This window comes from Cynocephalus volans, chromosome 8 (genome assembly GCF_027409185.1).
Source record: "Cynocephalus volans isolate mCynVol1 chromosome 8, mCynVol1.pri, whole genome shotgun sequence".
Classification (NCBI taxonomy): Eukaryota; Metazoa; Chordata; class Mammalia; order Dermoptera; family Cynocephalidae; genus Cynocephalus; species Cynocephalus volans.
In genome coordinates this window covers 114,639,537-114,659,026 of record NC_084467.1, presented here as the reverse complement: position 1 = coordinate 114,659,026, position 19,490 = coordinate 114,639,537, and the positions used below count along the sequence as shown (strand labels likewise).

General features: G+C 39.3%; 1 protein-coding gene across 1 annotated transcript; it reads left to right on the top strand.

Annotated features, from left to right (window-relative positions):
- Positions 1–5,320: 5,320 nt before the first annotated feature.
- On the top strand, positions 5,321–18,046 carry LOC134384289 (Fc receptor-like protein 2). Its single transcript, XM_063105853.1, is given in 10 exon segments — positions 5,321–5,351; positions 8,402–8,422; positions 9,714–9,968; positions 10,219–10,503; positions 11,401–11,692; positions 12,306–12,692; positions 17,131–17,233; positions 17,477–17,642; positions 17,808–17,836; positions 17,972–18,046. Coding segments are annotated over 10 exon segments (1,644 nt in total).
- Positions 18,047–19,490: the final 1,444 nt, after the last annotated feature.

Genomic DNA, 19,490 nt, shown 5'->3' with positions numbered 1-19,490 from the left:
TCCCCTTGAGTGTGATCAAAATTTGTGAATATTATGGGATATCATTCCCATGATTAGGTTACTAATTCTTTGTTTTCGAGTTCATCAAAAGGGAACTTATTCTAGGCTACCTAATTAGGTAGGCTCTTAAAAATGGGTGAATATCAGAGAGATTTTCCCACTGGCCTCAAAGAAGAAATAAACTGTTGTGAAGTGCCTATAAAGAGGGGCAACTTTTAGGAGCTAAAAGCGATCCCCAGCCAACAGCTCCAAGAAAAACAGGACCTCAATCACACAACTGAAAGGAAATGAAGGAAAGTTAGAAGTGGATCTCTCCCTAGTCAAGCCTCCACATGAGGAAGCAGCCAGCTGACACCTTGATTTCAGTCTGGTGAGACTCTGAGCAAAGGACTCAGTTGAAATGTGCCACACTCCTGACCTATAGAAACTGAGATAATAAATGTATGCTATTTTAAACTGCTAAATTTGTGGTAATTTGTTACACAACTATAGAAAACAAATACAGTTTGTCTTCTCTGCTCCCCTTTTTCTTGCTTCTTAAAGTGGTGCTTTGAGCCATTCATTTTAGACCTTTTCTCTCTTTTAATACAAGCATTAAAAGCCATAAATTTCCCTCATCACACTAGTTTGGCTGCATTTCACAAACATTGTCCTCATTAATATGGTTAGATTTAGACCTTCCATTTCATCATTTGTTTTTGTTTTCCTCTGATTTGTATTTGTCAGTTCACCCTTCCTCCCTTCTTCTAGATTATATTTATATATATTTACTATTTCATTCAGTTCTAAATAGTTTCTAATACTCATTATTTTTTCCTGACTTATTAATTACTTAAAAGTGTGTTGTTAATTTCCAAGTATTTGAGATTTTTCTAAACATCTTATTGTTGTTAATTTATGAGTTTACTTCAAAAAGTTCATGAAAAAATAAAATTAAAAGTAATACAAATATTTCCATAAACTCTTTGAAGACCCCTTATATAATTTAATAACATTGTGGTTGGAAAACATACTATTATTTCAATCCTTTCAGGTTTATTGACACTTGTTTTTGGTGATATACCATGTGCACTTGAAAATAATGCACATTCTACAATTTTGGACTATAGTGTTCTATAAATATGAATTAAGTCAAGAAAGTTAAGAATGTTGTTCAAATTTTCTGTGTCCTTATTAAGTTTCTGTCTAGTCTTCTATCGATGGCTGACAGAAAAATGTAAAATTTCCTACTATGATTGTAAAACTATCTATTTCTCTCTTTTTACCATTAGTTTTGTTTATACATTGTGAGGTTGTAGTAATAGATGCATACACTTTAATAATTATGTCTTCCTGAAATTTTCTCTTTTATTGTTATGAAATACCCTTCTTTATCTCTAATATTCTTTGTTTTGAAGTCTATTTAATCCAATACTAATGTAGCCTCTCTAGCTCTCTTATGCTTACTGTTTAAATAATATATCTTTTTCCATCCATTTACTTTAAATCTACTTGCTTCTTTATTTTTCAAGTCTGTTCCTTATAAGCAAAATATAGTTGGTTCTCACTTTTTTAACTATTTAGATAATCTTTTATTTTAATTAAAAGTGCTTAAACCATTAATATTTAAGGTAATTATGAACATAGTTGGATTTAAAATGTTTTGTTTCCTGTTTGTCCCACCATGTTTTGTTCCTTTGTTCTCCTTTTCCTTCTTTGAATATTTTAGTATTTTATTTTAATATACCATTTTCTTTTCAGCTCTACATCTTTATATTGTTTGTAGAGGTTGACCTAGAAGTTATAATGTACATTATAACCTTTCATGGTCTACTTGAAATTAATATTCTACTTCTCCACAGAAAAGTAGAAATCTTGAAACCGTATAGATATCTTTACATCTCCACCTCTTTAATCACTTATAGGATGGTTGACACAGGCATTACATCTCCGTACATTAAAGAATTACACAAGAAATTGTTATAATTTGTGCTTTAAATAGTTCTGCACATTTTAAATAACGAAAGTGAAAAATGCAATTTTTAATTTTCACCAGATATTTCTTATCTACAGTGTTCTTAACTTTTTTCCAATGATGCACGTTATTTCTGGTTTCATTTCCTTTCAGCTAAAGAACTTCTTGTACAGGTTTTTGTAGTATGTATCTTCTGGCAACGAGTCTCTAAGTTTTCTTTGCCAAAGGTGTTTTCTTTTTCAGTTTTTCTTTTTTGCATTCATTTTTATTTATTTATTTAATGTTTAGATAGAAAATTATTTTCTGAACATACAAACAAAGGAAAACATCACAAATTGAATTTGAAGTCAATTGATAAGGAACAAATTTAACACACAAAGACTGACATCCTTAACGCATCAAGAACTCTTAAAAATGAATTAGAAAATCTTAGCAGAAATTTGGTGAAGGACATGAGCAGAAATGTCACACACTCCAAAGAAACACATGTGGCTCATAAAAACATTCTAAGATGTTCTCCCAGATGGGAGAGGCAGCCCATATCCCCTGCTTCAGGACCCCTTGTATGTTCCCTTGCTTCTGCATTCATTTTCAAAGGATATTTTTGCTGGATACAGAAAATTGCTTTGACAATATTTTTTCCCCAATATTTTGAAGATTTTTTTCCATTGTCTTATTGAGTCCATAGTTTCTAAGAGAAGTCTGTAGTCTTTAACATCATGTTCTATAAATAATGTGGCATTTCTCTCTGTATACTTTCAAGATTTTGAATCTGGTTTTCAGCAGTCTGATCATTATGTTCTTGACATGATTATCTTTGAATTTATTCCGTTTAGGGTTCACTGAACTTCTTATATCTGTAAATATGTGTTTTTCACTAAGGTTAAAAATATTTCAGCTGCAGTTTCTTCAGATGCCATTTTATGTTCAATTGTCTCTATTTCCTGCTGAGATTTCAAATACTGCACATTATAGCATTTGATGTTGTCCCACATGTCTCTAAGTTTCTGTTTATTTTTGCCAAACTTTCTATTTTTCAAATTGAATAATTTTTATTGATATATTTTGTTTTTTAAATTAAATTAAGTTTATATATTTTTGTTGTTGTTTTGTTCTTTTGTATTGGAAAATAATTGGTTATACACATTTGTGGGGTATGGAGTTGAATATCAGTACCTGTGTACAATGTGGGATGATCAAATCAGGATAATGAGCATGTTCATCACTACTAAATGTAATCGTTCCTTGTATTCATTAACCAATTTATCACTAATCCCCTTCCCCTCCCCCCTTTCCACCTCAGGTAACCACAGTTCTGATATCTCTATCTAAAAGTTAAAAACATTATTGTGATTGTTCATTCTTTCTTTTGCTGCCACTTATATGTGAGAACATGCAGTATTTCTCTTTCTGTGCCTGGCTTGTTTCACTTAACATAATTTTCTCCAAGTTCATCCATGTTGTTGCAAATGGCAGACTTTCATTCTTTTTTATGGCAAAGTAGCATTACATTGGGTATATATACCACATTTTCCTTATCTAATCATCTGTTGATGGACATTTAAGTTGATTCCATACCTCAGCTATTGTAAATAGAGCTGTGATAAACATGGGTGTACAGTTATTCCTTTAACATGATGATTTTCATTCCTTTGGGTATATTCCCAGCAGTGGGATTGCTAGATTGTATGGCAGTTCTACCTGTAGTTGTTTGAGGAACCTCCATACCATTCTCTATAATGGCTGCACCAATTTACAGTCCCACCAACAGTGTAGAAGGGTTCTCCTTTCTCTGCTTCCTTGCTAGTATTTGTTATTCTTTGTCTTTTTGATAACAGCCAGTCTAACTGGGGAGAAAAGATATCTCAAAGAGGCTTTGATTTTCATTTCCCTGATGCTTAGTGATGTTGAACATTTTTTCATGTGTCTGTTGGCCATTTGTGCATCTTCCTTTGAGAAATGCCTATTCAGCTTGTTTGCCCATTTTTTAATTGGATCATTTGCCCATACTACCCAAAGCAATCTACAGATTCAATGCAATCTCCATCAAAACACAAATGATATTCTCAACAGAAATAGAGAAAACAATCTTAACATTCATATAAGAACAACAAAAGACCCCAAAAAGCCAAAGCAATCCTGAGCAAAAATAAATAAATAAATCTGGAGGAGTAATGCTATCTGACTTCAAATTATACTCCAAACTTATAGTAACCAAAGCAGCAAGTTACTGGCATAAAAACAGACACACAGACCAGTAGAACAGAACAGAGAACCCAGAAATCAACCCACATACTTACAGCGAACTGATCTTCAACAAAGGCACCAAGAACACACAGTGGAGAAAAGACTGTCTCTTTGATAAATGATGCTGGGAAAACTGGACATCCATATGTAAAAGAATGAAACTAGACCCATATCTCTCATCATATATCAAAGTCAACTCAAAATGGATTAAAAAGTAAATATACATCCTGAAACTGTAAAAACTTTTAAAGGAAAACATTTCAAGAAGTGGGACTTGGCAAAGACTTTGTGAATACAAGCTCAAAAGCACAGGCAACAAAAGAAAAAATAAACAAATGGGATGGTATGAAACTAAAAAGCTTCTGCACAGCAAAAGAAACAACAGAGTGAAAGGACAACTTACAGCATGGGAGAAAATATTTGTGAACTATGCATCCAACAAAGGATTAATATCCAGAATATACAAGGAACTCATAACAACTTAACAGTAAAAAAAAAAAAAAAAAACTAACCCAATTGGTATTAATTCTGTTTTAAAGGTTTGTTAGAATTCAGCAGTGAAGACTTCTGGTCCTGGGATGCTCTTTGTTAGCAGACCACATGGAGTACAGACAAGATATCAAGTAAGTTTGGGGATCATAGCAGGACTATAGAGGGCATGCCATTCTCTAAAAAGTCTTTCTCCCCTCACTAGACTGGAAACTACATAGGCAGGGATCATGTCAGCTTTGTTCAACACTATAAACCAGTGAGATAGAGCTCAGAACATGAGACAGAGTAAATAGTCAATACATAATTGTTGAACGAATGAGTGAATGAAGTCCCCCAAACACAGAAGCTAAGGAGATCTAAACTATTTTAATATGGATAGCAAGTCTTAAAGCCTCCTCTGGTTTAGCCATAATGTCATCCTGTGTGCAGATCTATAAACAAGGGAACAATTTTGTTTCCTTAGGACCTACAGCAGAGGAAACAGCAATTAGCAAACAGCAGTATCTTTGGCTTCCCCTTTTCAAAATCTTCTAGGCAGTGCTCATTGGAGCCACTGTGGACAGCCTCTTTCAGACCTGAGCTGTAAGTCAAGAGGGCCTTCCTCTGAGTCTCCTGGAGCAGGACTCCATGCTGCTGTGGCCTTTGCTGCTGGTTCTAGGTAAGCGGACACCATGGAGCAGGACCTGGAAAGGATGGATCCTCAGCCTTTCCCAGAATGGTAGTCTCAGATGCTCATAAAAGCTTTCTTCAGACTCTACCTTCAGGGAGTCTCTAGGCTTGGAGGGAACTGGGCAAACTTTCCTTGGAATATAGGCCCTTAGCCTCTTAAATAAGAATTTAGCAGCACATCAAAATAAAAATGATAATAGTAGAATTGCTAATATTCATTGAGTACTCACTGGTAATCTACATATGTTAATCATTTTAATCTTTACACTGACTCCTATCGTGCAGGTTTTGTGTCAGAATTGAAGACTGTAAGGAAATTAACTCATTATATTTTAAAAACCCAAACATCAAAATATTGAACAAGAGAAATAATATAAACACAACAGTTACCAAAGGTATTAGAATGAGTATTAAAAATAAGTATCATTTAAATCAGAAGAATACTTCCATAACATGATAAAGAATATGTGTTCTAGATTAAGCCAGTATTATACATAATAGATCAGGTCTAAAATTGCCATTCAAATTGGAGCTAGAACCAAGATGCTTACAATCATCATCATTTGCAATAGTTTAAAATCCTGGCAACACACTAAATTACTAGCAAAATTAAAAGGCATACACATTGGAAGGAAATATTTTAAAAATTATTCTTTACCCTCACCACATTTGATTAGCACTTGCTTGTTTGCTATGGTTGCTATGAGCTAAATGGCCTCTGCTCTTGATCCTGTCATCTATATGCTATAATTATAAATGCATGAATATGAATTAATTAAGGAGATTCAAGACAAATATCCAACATAGCAAAATCCTTGAATATTATCATTTACCAGTTTGAAATTATAATGAAGAAATTCTATCCAAAACTGCAAAGGCAGTGAAAAAATAGGAATAAGAGGGTTTTTTATTCTACTAAAAGAAATATGCAAAACTGTACTAAGAAAACTTCACTGAATGAGGATATATCATTAGTCTGGATAGGAACACTAGAGTAGAAATGTTATATAAATGTCATTTCTTCTCCAGTTGATTTATAGATTCTCTACAATTTCAATCAAACATCTGTGGAATTGTCCTTAGAAGGCAATAACATGTTTAAAAGAGTATCTGGAAAAATGTAGTGGTGAGAATATCAAAGGGTACATTTTTATTTTTTTAAAAAATATATTGGAAATTTAACTCTTATGTTTATTCATATATTTAAAAAATAGATTCCAGAGAAATATAGAAAAGATAGTATTAAAGGTTTAAGATATAAACATAAATCAATGGAAAATAATAGCAGCCTAGGAATATATCTGACTACATATTACTTGATACATGATCAGTAGAAATCATCAAACAATAGATACTTACAGATTACACTATAAATTTAATAATAAATTTCAGATAATTAAGAGATAGGTATATTTTTTAATTCCCAAAAACATGATGGAAAATGAAATTAAGGCTATTTTTTATATAGATTATGTCATGTTGAAAATTGAAATAGTAGAGAATTAGAGATTTTATAATCTAAAAATTAAAAATTTATATATTATAATAATAACACAACTATAATAAAAACCAGTGTTGAATTTGGAAAACATTTGAAGCAAGTAAGGCAAAAAGTTGAGATATGATGTAAAGGATTCATAAAAATTGGCAGGACAAATTTGAAAACATTTATGGCTAAACGGATGCAAATCATGATTATGTAACACACAAACCCTTCCTCTAGCAGCTGCTGACTCTACCACAAGCTTCACAAAAACCATTGTTTATCTGCCAAACCCAGCAGAGTGCCTGGCACATAACTGACAATAAGTCTTTCTTATAGGAATGAGTAAATGCATTCATGAAGTGCAGGTCGAGGTAAAATTTACAGTCATTAAACTTGTAGCACAACAGCCTGAAAGGCTAAATGCTAATTAACCAGTGTGGGGAGATAGGAAGAGACTGGCACAGTCACACATTGCTGCTGGATGTGGAAATGGTAAAGCTCATTTGGAAAGCCAGTTATGAAAAAATGACGTGCATTTGGACTCAGTAATCTGAGTCCAGCAATCTGAAGTAAAGGGGTAAGAGTGGTGAAGATAATACACACAATGACACTCAATGTAGTTATTATAATACTGAGGAAACAAAAGACGACTACTAAACTGTAACATAACACTCGTTAAAACTAGGTTAAGATCATATGCAACAAGAAAAATATCTGGAAGTAAATGAATAGTGAAACCAGATAAGCTACGGAAATGAGAGTATGCATAAACTGTTTTACTTTTTAAAATATAATTAATATTTAAAATATGTGAAAAATGTTAAAGGAAAAACAGTCTCAAACTTCATTAAAAAAGCTCAACATTTTGTCTCTGACTTATTCCTGTTATATCAGAAGCTACATAAATGGTCTTTTCTTATTCAGTAAAAGGGAGAAGTTGAGTGTACTCTTTGATGCTTACTGTCCTCTCTGTTTTTTACTATTATAGGCCTACCACACTGTGTTATAACAGCTTATTTACCTAATATCTCCTCCTTTAGACTGTAAGTTTCCTGAGGATAGGGGCAGTGATTCATTCTTCATGGTAACTACAGTATTTAGGCCCACATCTGTACAGTAAGTACTCACTAAACATTTGCTGAATGAATGAACAAAGGAATGAACAAGGAAGTTGCCTTTACTGAGTGCTCTTGCAAAGAGACTGTCCCCCGAGTAAGATCTTGGTGAGATCAGGTATCTGCTAAACCTATCTTTGGACACTAAAGCCACACCAGAGAGCAACTGGGGAAGATGAGCTGCTGAGAAAGGGAAGGGCTAGACTTCATTCGTCACTGTCCTTCCTGCCTCTATGCTATTCCACATGAGTGGCCGGGACCAAAAAAGAGAACTGCTAGAATCCAACAGGTTCTGATGAACTGGAGAAATGTCCATCAGCTGTTTGTGTTGGGGCAGAGTGACATGGAGAAGGCACAGAAGGAAAGGGAAAGTGTGAGAGTGCAGCTAAGGAAGAGTCTCTGTGCTGTGCTAATTTCTTATGCCTCTCTCTCTTGCAGTTCCTGACAGAGGAGAGTCCAGTAAGTTCCTATCTTTTTTTTTTATGTGGCTTTGGAGTAATGGTGCCCAGCACAGGAGCCTGGGAAGCATGTGGCAGTCCTTGTCCCCAACAGCTACAGGGAATTGTACTCCCTTCCACCAAACCCAGTCACTATAGTCCTGTCTACATCCCTGTGACACCTTCCTCCTCTACCCTGATCAAGACTGCAATTTCTGACCCCTTCTGCAAAGGAAGGAGGACATGCCTGACAAAGGAAAGGCAGGCGCCAAGACAGTCTGTTCACCTGGGCATGGTGCATTAAGGCTCCTGTGGGATCCCCAGCTGGAATCCCATACTAGAAACAGAGAGGTAGCTCTGAAAAAAAAATACTCACAGAAACTAACATCCAAATCTTTGGTCCAGGCTCAGAACAAAATCCTGTCATTAGCTACTTTTTTACCTACAAACTCACATTTGATACTGACTCTGTTTCAACATCTTAACCCCTAGTCTAAACGAGTCAGAAGCTACTTTGGATATGGAAGGAGTAACATTCTGTACCAGATATTTGCTCACTTGTTCTGATCCATTTCAGGCCCTCAAACTCACAAAAAAATCATGTTAAGAAAATCCCATAACTATCTCAGAGTATATGCACTCCCTGGTTTCCTGGCCACCCCCAAGCAAGCGATAAGATTTTTGCTAGACTATTCAAACATAGGGTTGTTTTTTTTTTTCCCTGTCTTGCTCAAGCAAAGAACATAGTTTAATAGAAAGGTATGGTCTTAAAATTCAGATTCAATGAGTTTTATCTTGTTCTAGTTACTTTCTAGCTCTGTGGCCACGGGCAAAATGACCTGAGCCTCAATTGATTATTTAAAGGATTCCCAAGGATTCCCAAGGATTCAATGACCTCATTGAATAAAGAGCTTTGTGTCTGGTGAGATAAGTGGAGGCTTATTTCATGTCAGATTTTTTCCACCAGTGGCCCAACCACAAGCTGTACTGCTCCTCTATCTTCCATGGACCACAAACTTCCAAGGTGAGGTGGTGACAATGATGTGCAAAGGATCCTCCTGTCCCCAAACAGAGAAAGCATGGTGGTTCTATGAGGGAAGTTGGACTAGAAATCTCCATTCAAATGTGATTCATTTGGTCAGTCTTCAGAAATCACCTGCTCCTCAGTGAAGGGTGAACACAGGCAGGAACAGGTATAACTGTCACTGGGGAAGCTATGAGCAGGTGGAGTTTGTGGGCAAAGTGGATGCAAGATATCATTACATGTGGAATAAAAATTAAGGAATGAATTGAGTTTCCTCTGTCTGTTGCAGACTGGCTGATTCTCCAGGCTCCACACTCTATCTTTGAAGGCGATAAAGTAATTCTGAGATGCCGGGGAAGGCAGGAAAAGAAATCAGAAACAATTTACTACAAAGATGAAAGAAAAGTTGGTGTTTTTACAAGAAACTCAACTTTCTCCATACCAAGAGCCATCTCTAGCGACAATGGCTTGTACAAGTGCACTGCTTCTCAGAAAAGTTATGGATGGAAAAAAACTTCAAATCTTGTAAGGATTATAGTTGAAGGTAATGGCTCCACTCCAGGAGTAATAGAGTCAGATGCAAACAAGGCCTGTCAAAGGCTGGGACTACAGAGAGTGTGTTCATCAAAGGCCTGTGGGAAGCCAAGGGTGGAAACTGACAATTCAGTTGTGTCAGGGAGTGGGTGGCAATTCTATGGACTTGGTTCTATAACACCTGTTTGCTGATGCTGAGAAATCTCCCTAGGAGCCCCGAGCCTCAATGCCCTAGGGACTGTGTTTTTTCTTCTTTCTAGAGCTGTTTTTACTTCCTGTACTGTCAGTCAGCACCGCCAGGCCCACGGAGGGGAGCCTCGCGACCCTGACCTGTGAGACCCGGCTCTCTCCACAGAGGTCAGATGTCCAGCTCCAGTTCCGCTTCTTCAGCGATGTCCAGGCACTGGGGTCAGGCTGGAGCAGCTCCTCGGAGCTCCAGATCCCCACCATGTGCAGTGAAGACTCAGGGTCCTACTGGTATGAGGCAGAGTCCATGACTTCTCATGTTCAGAAACAGAGTCAAAGATTCCAGATGTTTGTGCAGAGTGAGTTTTGGTAAAAAAAAAGGAGATTGGGGCCAGGCAGAAGAGGGTAGAGCGGGGGCATTGTTCAGGCCTTAGTTCCTTTTTTCCTATACATAGGTAACAAGGATCTATTCCAGAGAGATTCTGATGCTGTCTTGAGTTCCTCTCCTTTCTGCTACTGCCTTAAGAGGTTATCAAGAGACTCCCCAAATCCCAACCCTTCAAGATGTTTGCCACATCCCTCTAAACTCGACATTTCCTATTGCAAAATAATCACATATTTAGCAGGTGTTCATAGTTATACTACAGAAGCTGTGGAGGACACAATGTCATATGAGGCCTAACTTCTATAGACAGGAAGCTGACAGTTGGCTAGGTAACAGCCTATTAACAAATCTAACACATGAGATTAAGAGAACAAGGAGACCTATATGGATTAGAGGAATCAGAGAAGACAGTGTTGAAGCAGGAGGCCTTGAGCTAGTGCTGAAAAGATGGGGGAGTGGGCAATTTACCATCTTGTGTGATGTCACATCAGAGGATGGCTAATATTTCCCAGTATCCTTCCTAGCCCTCAATGCAAGATTTCTACCCACTGAGTCACCAGACTCATGCCCAAATACCTTTCCCTGGAGTTGCCCACCTGGCCCTGTGGGGGAAATAGATCCCCTAAGCACACAGACGAGATGAAGAAGTTCATGTAACTGAAGGCTGAGAGGTGGAGATCTTGCCTCCTCACTGAACTAAATTCAGAATTGACACCCACCAGCCTCAATTCTTACTCTGCAAAGATCTCTGTGTTTTGGTTTTGCTCTAAACTTTTTCAGCTCCATCTGCTGTCACTTACAGTGACAACAACCACTTCACCCCTAGTGTTCCCCACAGTCAGTCCCCATTTGCTGTCTCCAGTTCATGCAGGGATCCCTGTGTCTAGAGTGCTCATGGAGACCCAGCCCCCAGGGGCCCAGGTGGTTGAAGGGGAGACTCTGGTCCTTGTCTGTTCTGTGGCTGAAGGAACAGGAAACACCACATTCTCCTGGCACAGAGAAAACAAAAAGGAGAGTCTGGGGAGGAAAACTCAGCATTCCCAGAGAGCAGAACCGAAGGTCCCTGTCATTAGGGAGAGCCATGCTGGGGGATACTACTGTACAGCTGACAACAGCCACGACCCCGTGCAGAGTGAGGTGGTGAATATCACTGTGAGAGGTAAGTCCCACCGTCCCACAGCTTAGCCAGAGGTTCTCACACTGGGCTCAGAGATTATTACAGGGTCATGAGGACATTTTAAGGTGATCACAGGGAGGAGAGCTATGAAGAGCTAATTCCTTTCAGGCAAAGGCAAGCTTCCAAAAATAAATAGCTGCTTTAGAAAAACTACAAGTTTGGTTGAGATAGAGAAAATAAAAAATAGTAAGATGGAAAAGACAAAAGAACATGATTGCATTCAGCAGGTCAGAGAAAATTCATCCTCACAGTCCTTCTATAAAAGCTTCTGAAGCTGTACTGTCCAATATAGTAACCTCTAGCCACATGTAGCTATTTAAATTTAAATGAATTAAAATTAAAAATCCACTTCTTCCTTCACACTAGCCACTTTTCAAGGTCACAAGAGCCACAATGACTTGCGGCTACCTCAACAAACAGCACAGATGTAGAACATTTTCACCATCTGAGAAAGTTCTATCGGACGGTACTGATCTAAGTAAGGATTAAATTTGGATGTGGGACAGTGAAATTTGAGAGTGATGGGGGATGTGTTATTATGCTGAGTGGATGCAGGAGGAGGTTGTGAATTGTTAAGCAGAAGAGACCCTTTCTGACAGCCCTTTTGTCTTCCTCGTTCCAGTGTCTCGCCCTTTCCTCACCTTCAGGGCCCCCAGGGCCCAGGCTGTGGTTGGGGGTGTGATGTAGCTTCACTGTGAGTCCCTGAGAGGCTCTCCCTCAATCCTGTACTGGCTTTATCACAAGCCTGTTACCCTGGGGAATAGCTCGGCCCCCTCTGGAGGAGGGGTGTCCTTCAACCTCTCCCTGACCACAGAACATTCTGGAAGCTACTCCTGTGAGGCTGCCAATGGGCTGGGGTCCAAGCGCAGTGAGGTGGAGACACTCAGTGTCACAGGGGCGTTGGCTGAGACTGAGCTATGGGCCACAGAAAGACTTATGTCTCCCTCCAGAGGAAAGACTCCAAGAGTGCCAGTCTATGAAAAGGGGTATTTGCCTATGGATGGTTTAAGATGGAATTTTCTCAGTGACTTATAGTGGAAATGGAGATTGGAGATTGTGAAATAACATTAGTGGTTGGATGCTTTTCTCCTCCTCACATTAGCCTGAAAGGAGTGGACTGCACTCCAGGTCACTGAGCAAATAACTGAACATCCACTTAACCATTTCTAACTTGGTTGAAAGTCACTGGCGCCCCGTCCCCCACCCACCCTTACATGTAACATCCCCTCCCTCTACAGTGTCTGTAAGATTCCAGCCTAAATCCCTTCCCGCTGAGGCTCGTACACAGGCCTCTCTTCCCAGAGCCAACCAAGGGCAAGTGCTTCCTTCCAGCTGTGCTGACAGTGGTGCTGCTCTGTGTCCTGGTGACTACTCCTCTGTTCTTTTACTTAAGGTTCCAGAGGAAGTCAGGTGTGTAACTTCTGCTTTTACTGTCTATTGCTCCATCATTTATCATCACCAAAAGTGCTGCTTCTGTGCAGCAGAGAGCATGCATGTGTTGGGGAAGCTGTTGCCCTGTGGATGGGGCTGTCAGTTAAAGTAAGTCAGTCCTCTAATAAAGCATTCAACATACGTGGGGTCAAGTGAGGCTGAAAGTGTTTAACCTACACTTACATATTTAAACATTTCCTTCAATAGAACTCTTTAACAAAATAGCTATCAATTAGAAATGTAATCCCCATAAAAGATGCATAAGAAAGAGAAATACAACATGGAGCTAAATTTTAAAAAGAAATATTCTGAGGATTCTAAGTATTACATAACATAATACGATGTGTATATTAAGCATAATGTAAGCATATCAAGTATGATATATTATAATATAATGCATAATAATATAATGCATAATAAACATAATATAAAAACAAACATGCATAATTACATGTAATAATATATAATATTAATAGAGCTTTGGACTGGAATTAAGGAGATGAGTTCTAGCTGCAGTTCTGCCACTTGCTGAGAATGTTTTGACAAAAACACTAAGAATTAGAGAACAATGAAGTACAAATAGAGAATCAGGCCAATGAAAAACAAAGTCAGCCACAAGCTTGCTTGCTTCATTTTGTACTCATACAGAGGTCACAGGTTCTCTCTCTGGGTAGAAGAACAGTGCTGGCTGCCCCAAGTCTGCCTCTTCCTTAATGCTTAGGTTAGGATCAGAGGCTACCACAGAAGTCTTGAAGAGGACCTCAGCTGAGCCAGCCTGGGGTAGGAATGGCACATGTCCCATCCTTTGCAGGAATGTGGTTGGAGGAGTCAACTCCACCCAAACCTCATGAATAAGCACAATCATCAGCTAATAGGTGGGGGGTCCTTCCTCAAGGAAAGAACATTTTATTGGGCAAGTAAGGCCAGTTAGTAGATGGGAATAGGCAATCAGATATCACTACTGGAACTCTACGAAGTTCACTCGTCCCCAAATTTATATAGGCTAGGTCCTTTACCCACAATGAAATAATGACTATTCCTCTCCAAATTCAGCCTCCCCCCATCACTTTTTCAGTACTTACATAAAAGAAAAGTTGTTAATCCTAAGAGAGGCTTTTGATGTTTTTCTTTGGGGACTCTGTCTGATTCTTTCACCTTCTTAAAGGCTCTTGTAATATCATGACATACTGTGCTTAGTAGATGAATTAGGGAGCCTCCAACATATTGGTGCCAGTGACAGCACTTACATCTTTTAGGTGCCTTCTGGATATCCAGCAAGCTCACATTGGAACAAGTGCCAAAAATTAGGTTAAATCCTACATAACACATAGGGAAAAGGAAAAAGACCTCAGCCTTTACTAATTTTCCCCCAGTCACAAAGGAGGCTGTTAAAATGTCCCATACCAAAAGAGATTGCACAAGGCCTCCAGAGCCAAGTGTCATCCACCAGATACTAACCACAGGGACAAAAGGGAGCCCCAAGCACACCAAACAAGTGAGACACATTTTAGAGCTCCAGGGCCCTGAAGTAATGAGGGGTTTTAGAGAGCTTTCAAGTGCCCTCACTGGAGGACAAAGGAAGGAAGAATACAGACTCCAGCAGGGTAGCGGGTACTCTCAGCAGGGAGAGTACCTGTCATAGCTCATAACAATTCCATTTAAATACTCACCTTTTAAACCTTCCAGGTGGGACTATACATTACCTGTGCAAAGAAAATCAACGATGATCAAATAATTACAATCCTCAAGAATTCAAAAGTGTTGGTCCCTTAATTTCAAACAGCTAGTATGTTCTGAATTTATATCATAGAATTGAACTGAGTTGTGCCTGTTTGGGATACAGGACAAAGTCTCAGACTCTTAAAACTGGAAGAAACCATAGAAATCATGTCAGGGTCACCACACTATCCAGGGGACACAGTCACATTAGAGTCTATATAGATAGCACCCTACGAAGTTATGCAACACGGCCCAGGATTATGTCACCACTTAATAAATCTGGCAGCACAACAGAACTAGGAAAAAAATACCAAAAAGGCAAAAGAAAATCTCACCCTGGACTTACCGAATCTGAATTTCTGGAAATGAGGCCCAAGAATCTATACTGATTTAAGTTCCCTTGGTAAACCAAATGCACAGCCAGGTTTGGGCTAGTTTGAGCTAATTAGTAAAACTACTATTAATAATAATAATAATAATAATAATAATAATGGTAAAATAATAAAAGGAAATATTGGGTGGTTATCATGTACCAAATACTATTAATATCACTTAACATGCATTAACTAATTTAATTTTTGTTTGAGAGGTATTATTATTACCGTTATCCCTATTTTACAGATATAGAAACAGACACAGGGAGGTTGTTACCTAAAGTTGCCCAGCTACTAGCTGGCCCTGAACTTACACTCTAATGTGTCACTCTGTAGTCATAAAGAATAAACCAGGTTCTAGAGAAGCTAAGTGGCTTGCTTAGGTTATACAGTCAATATCCAGATCACTAAATTTTCCAAGTATAAAGCACTCACCATCTGCCCTTGGGAAGACAGGCATTCCACATTGTAAGCCTCTCAGCAAGGGACAGCACACATCATCCACTGACAGCAGAATGAGTGGACCCCTTTCGTGCCCAATCCAGCCTAAAAAGAGAGCTTCCTCCTTGGCTGACACTAATTCTTCTCTGCTTTGCAGGAGTGGGTGCTGGTACCAACCCTCACAGGTGAGGCATCTGTGGATAGTCTGTATTTATTTGCTGGCTCATTTATTTAACATTTTTTTGCATGTACTATGTGCTAAGAACACTGGGGTTGTCCTTCAGATTTATTTAGCACTTAGAATAGAGAACTTGGGAAATGGCTCAGAAGTAGAAACTTGAATGTGCCATGTTTTATGCCCCTCCCATTTTCTGGAACTGAGCACATGCTACTTTCTCCTGTAAAAAACTCTTCTGTCACTCTATCCTCTATCCTTGTCTAACTCCTACTACTTCATTTCAATTCAAATGTCCTTGTCTCTGAGAAGTCTCCACTGACTGCTCCCCCAAACTCCACTTTCAGAAATATCACAATTCCTAATAATAACAATAGCTAATTCTTAACATAACACCTATGGTATGCCAGGCATTCTTCTAAGTGTTTTACATATGTCAACTGTTCTAAGTGCCTTACGTATGTTATGAAGTATTGTACTGAGGAACTATGCACTGAGAGGTCACACAGCTAGTTAAATGACAAAGCCTAGCTGTAAAGGAAGCAGACTTGTTCCAGAATCTGTACAAAAATGCCATAGATTTAAGAGAATATCTTATGACATATTTTGGAATACAAAAAAGAAAGTACTGCATTAAATGTATACTAAAACCTCACATTGAAGATAATTAATATGTATTTACATAATTACACTCCATTTTCTTCCTGAATATCACACTGAACCTTTGTCCCTAAGACTTTCTCAATCAGAGTTTGAATCTTCTTCTGAACCACTTGTCTAACAGCAGATTGACACCTTTAGATTTGATGATATGTATAAATGTGAGGCATGTCAAAGAGTACAAAGCTTTCTTGTTTGTTTAAAGTCTCAGTTTCATTTTTTTCCTTGAGTAAATCTCATATTACTGAAAGTTAAGCATCTTTTCTGGGACATTGACCCCCAATGTGATAAAAAGATACTTAACACAATCTACACCTTTGAAGAAAATAATGAGTGATGCTAAAATTTCCAACCAGGAGATTCTTTTCCTCTGAACTTGACTCAGACATTCCCAGCATAGATTCCTCTTGGCCTTACCAAGCCGCAGGTATGGCCCCTGATAGGCTTCATCCATGCTGCCAGGCACAGGTGGACCAGGCATCAGGCTACCAACCTTGCAAGATTGTGTCTTCCTAAGTACTGGATTCCCCAAACCCTGTCTACCCCGTAGCTGCCTTGCCAGCCCTTCTCCCCTTCTTTCTGATTCACTGTCCCAGAGACTGACACATATTTTTGTGCTTTCAGGAACCTTTCCAGCCCAGAAGTCCAGGAGAAGATCAACTCCAACTCACCTTCCCTGGTGCAGGGACTGGACCCTGTGTACAGCAATGGTGAGTACGCCTGTCAGGTAAGAGCTCCAGGGGAAGAAAGGTATAGAGTTAGAGTCCAAGAGGTGAAGCTTATAGGGATGTGTTTGACACCCCAGGTACTGCTGAGACTCATTTAGGGGGTGCCAAAGTAGGTGTGGAGCAGGTGGTTGTGAAAAGTGCCTGTGTGAGCTCTTTGCCCACAACCCCTGTTTAAACTTGTCCCCTCTAACCTCAGCCCTCTTTCAGTGAATCCGGTGTGTTTGGATGTGGTTTATTCCCAGGTCTGGATTGTCCATCAGGGACAGGAGGGTGCAGGTGAGCTTTGGGGTAGTGCATCTGACTCTGATGATGTCTTTGCCAGAGCTGGGGGGAGGCCTGCTGCCGGTGTGGCAGAGCCCTCGAGAGTGGTGGCTGCTGCCCCATTGGCACTACACACCAGAAGAGAACGTGGGTCTCTGCTGACAGTTGTCTTTTTCAGAGCCTGATGCAATTGGCACCTGTTTCCTGGTCTCAGAAGAGAGGCTGATGTCCTGTGGGATGAAGTTTAAGGACTGGATTGTATGAAACCCATGCTTTTTCACGGCTCATTATTTTCTGTTTTCTCCCCGGCAGAGCACCCGGGAACACCTCCAGAAGGCAAGGTAGGTCTGAGTTCCCAGTTTTTCTTTCTCTGGGACTCGCTCTCCCTAAACAAAGTTGCTAATTCAGTGCATTGGACAAGTGGGCCCTCAGAGAACATTAGCTTTCTGTCTCCTCTTGAGCTTTTTCCTCCTCAGGATTCCTCCATTTTCTATTCCAAGGTGAAGCAGCAGCAGCTCCCAGGAGCCTCAGCTGAGCAGGCCAAGGCATGAGGGGGCCCCAGTAAGATGTCCTGTGGGCATGTCTTGACCTTGACTCAGATTCTCAGGGCCTGGAAGGGCCAACCAGTGCACCTGGGCTTCTCTCCCAGAAGGCCTCAGCCATCAGTTTCAAGGAAAATGAGAATGATCTGCCAGCGACTCAGCAGGAAAGACCAGTGGCTAAGACAGCGTCCCTGAGGATGCTGCAGAAGGTTGTGAAAACATACAGTTCTCATGACCTGCTCATGACCCAGACTCTGTATTTTCTTCAGAGACCAGAGGTCGCCCCTTGGAGCCATCTTTCCAGTTCTCTTTACCAGTGTGCATCCCTCCCCCTACCCCAATTCCCCTGGACCCCCCCCCATTCCCTTCAGTGGTGAGCCAGGAGAGCAAGGGCCACAGAGTGGACACAAGCGAAGGGGCCCATGTGAGCAGCAGCTACCCAAGCTATGTGGAGCCAGACCAGTGCACACAAGCAAGAATCTTGGGTCAGGCCACAGCAGCACATCTTCAGGGCCCTCGGGGGAAACTCTGCCATGATCCTTGGGTTCAGCTATGACAGAAGGCTCTTAATTTGTTAAGCAATGTGCAGAGATGTAAATCCCGTCACCACACCACAAAATCTGTGTCCCTGTCAGACGTTACGATTCAGCCACCCAGAGAATCTTCCTGCCACAACAAGATTCAGTTCTCCTTAAAAACAGCCCTGAATAATGATCCCGTCACTTGCCTGTCTTGCCCTCTTTGCTTTCATCACAAGAAGACCAAAACCCAAATTTTAAAGCCACTTAACAACTGGGTAGGACTTTCTGGCAAACATGTTATGTTCTAACTCTATTTTGGGGTTTTTTTATTTATTTTATTTTTATTAGTTCACCCTGTTTCCTTCACACTTTACTTCTCCACGTACGTTTAAATCTTGATTATCATATATATTTTTATCATTTTCCTCATGAAGTCAGTGTAAATAAATATATTCAATATGATGTAGTGTAAGGAGCTTCTCATTGAAATAAGAAAACTCGTCATAAGAAACAAACTGCTGAGATCACTCTTTGCATCAGCCATATACTTTTATATCCATCTGCTTATACTACAGTGATAAAGTCATACTATATTATGCTACATTTATGTAGCTTAATTATATGAAAAACTACCTCCAAGCCATTAAGTTCCTAGCTAACAGGTTCCCTCCCTCACTCTACTTCCTATCCTTAAAACAATTAATTCTCAGTACAATTTCTAGATCAATTTTCAACTTGACATCAATTTAAAAGAAAAAAATGACTTTCTTAGGCAATTTGAGCATGAACATTCTTTCTATAATTTTTTTATGTACTATCAGCCTTAATTTCATATCCATTCAATCCTTAGTCCTAGAAATTTCAGAAAATTATGAAATAAAGCTTTCATAACAAGAAATATGAAATAACTGAGGCAAATATGAATCTGCCTT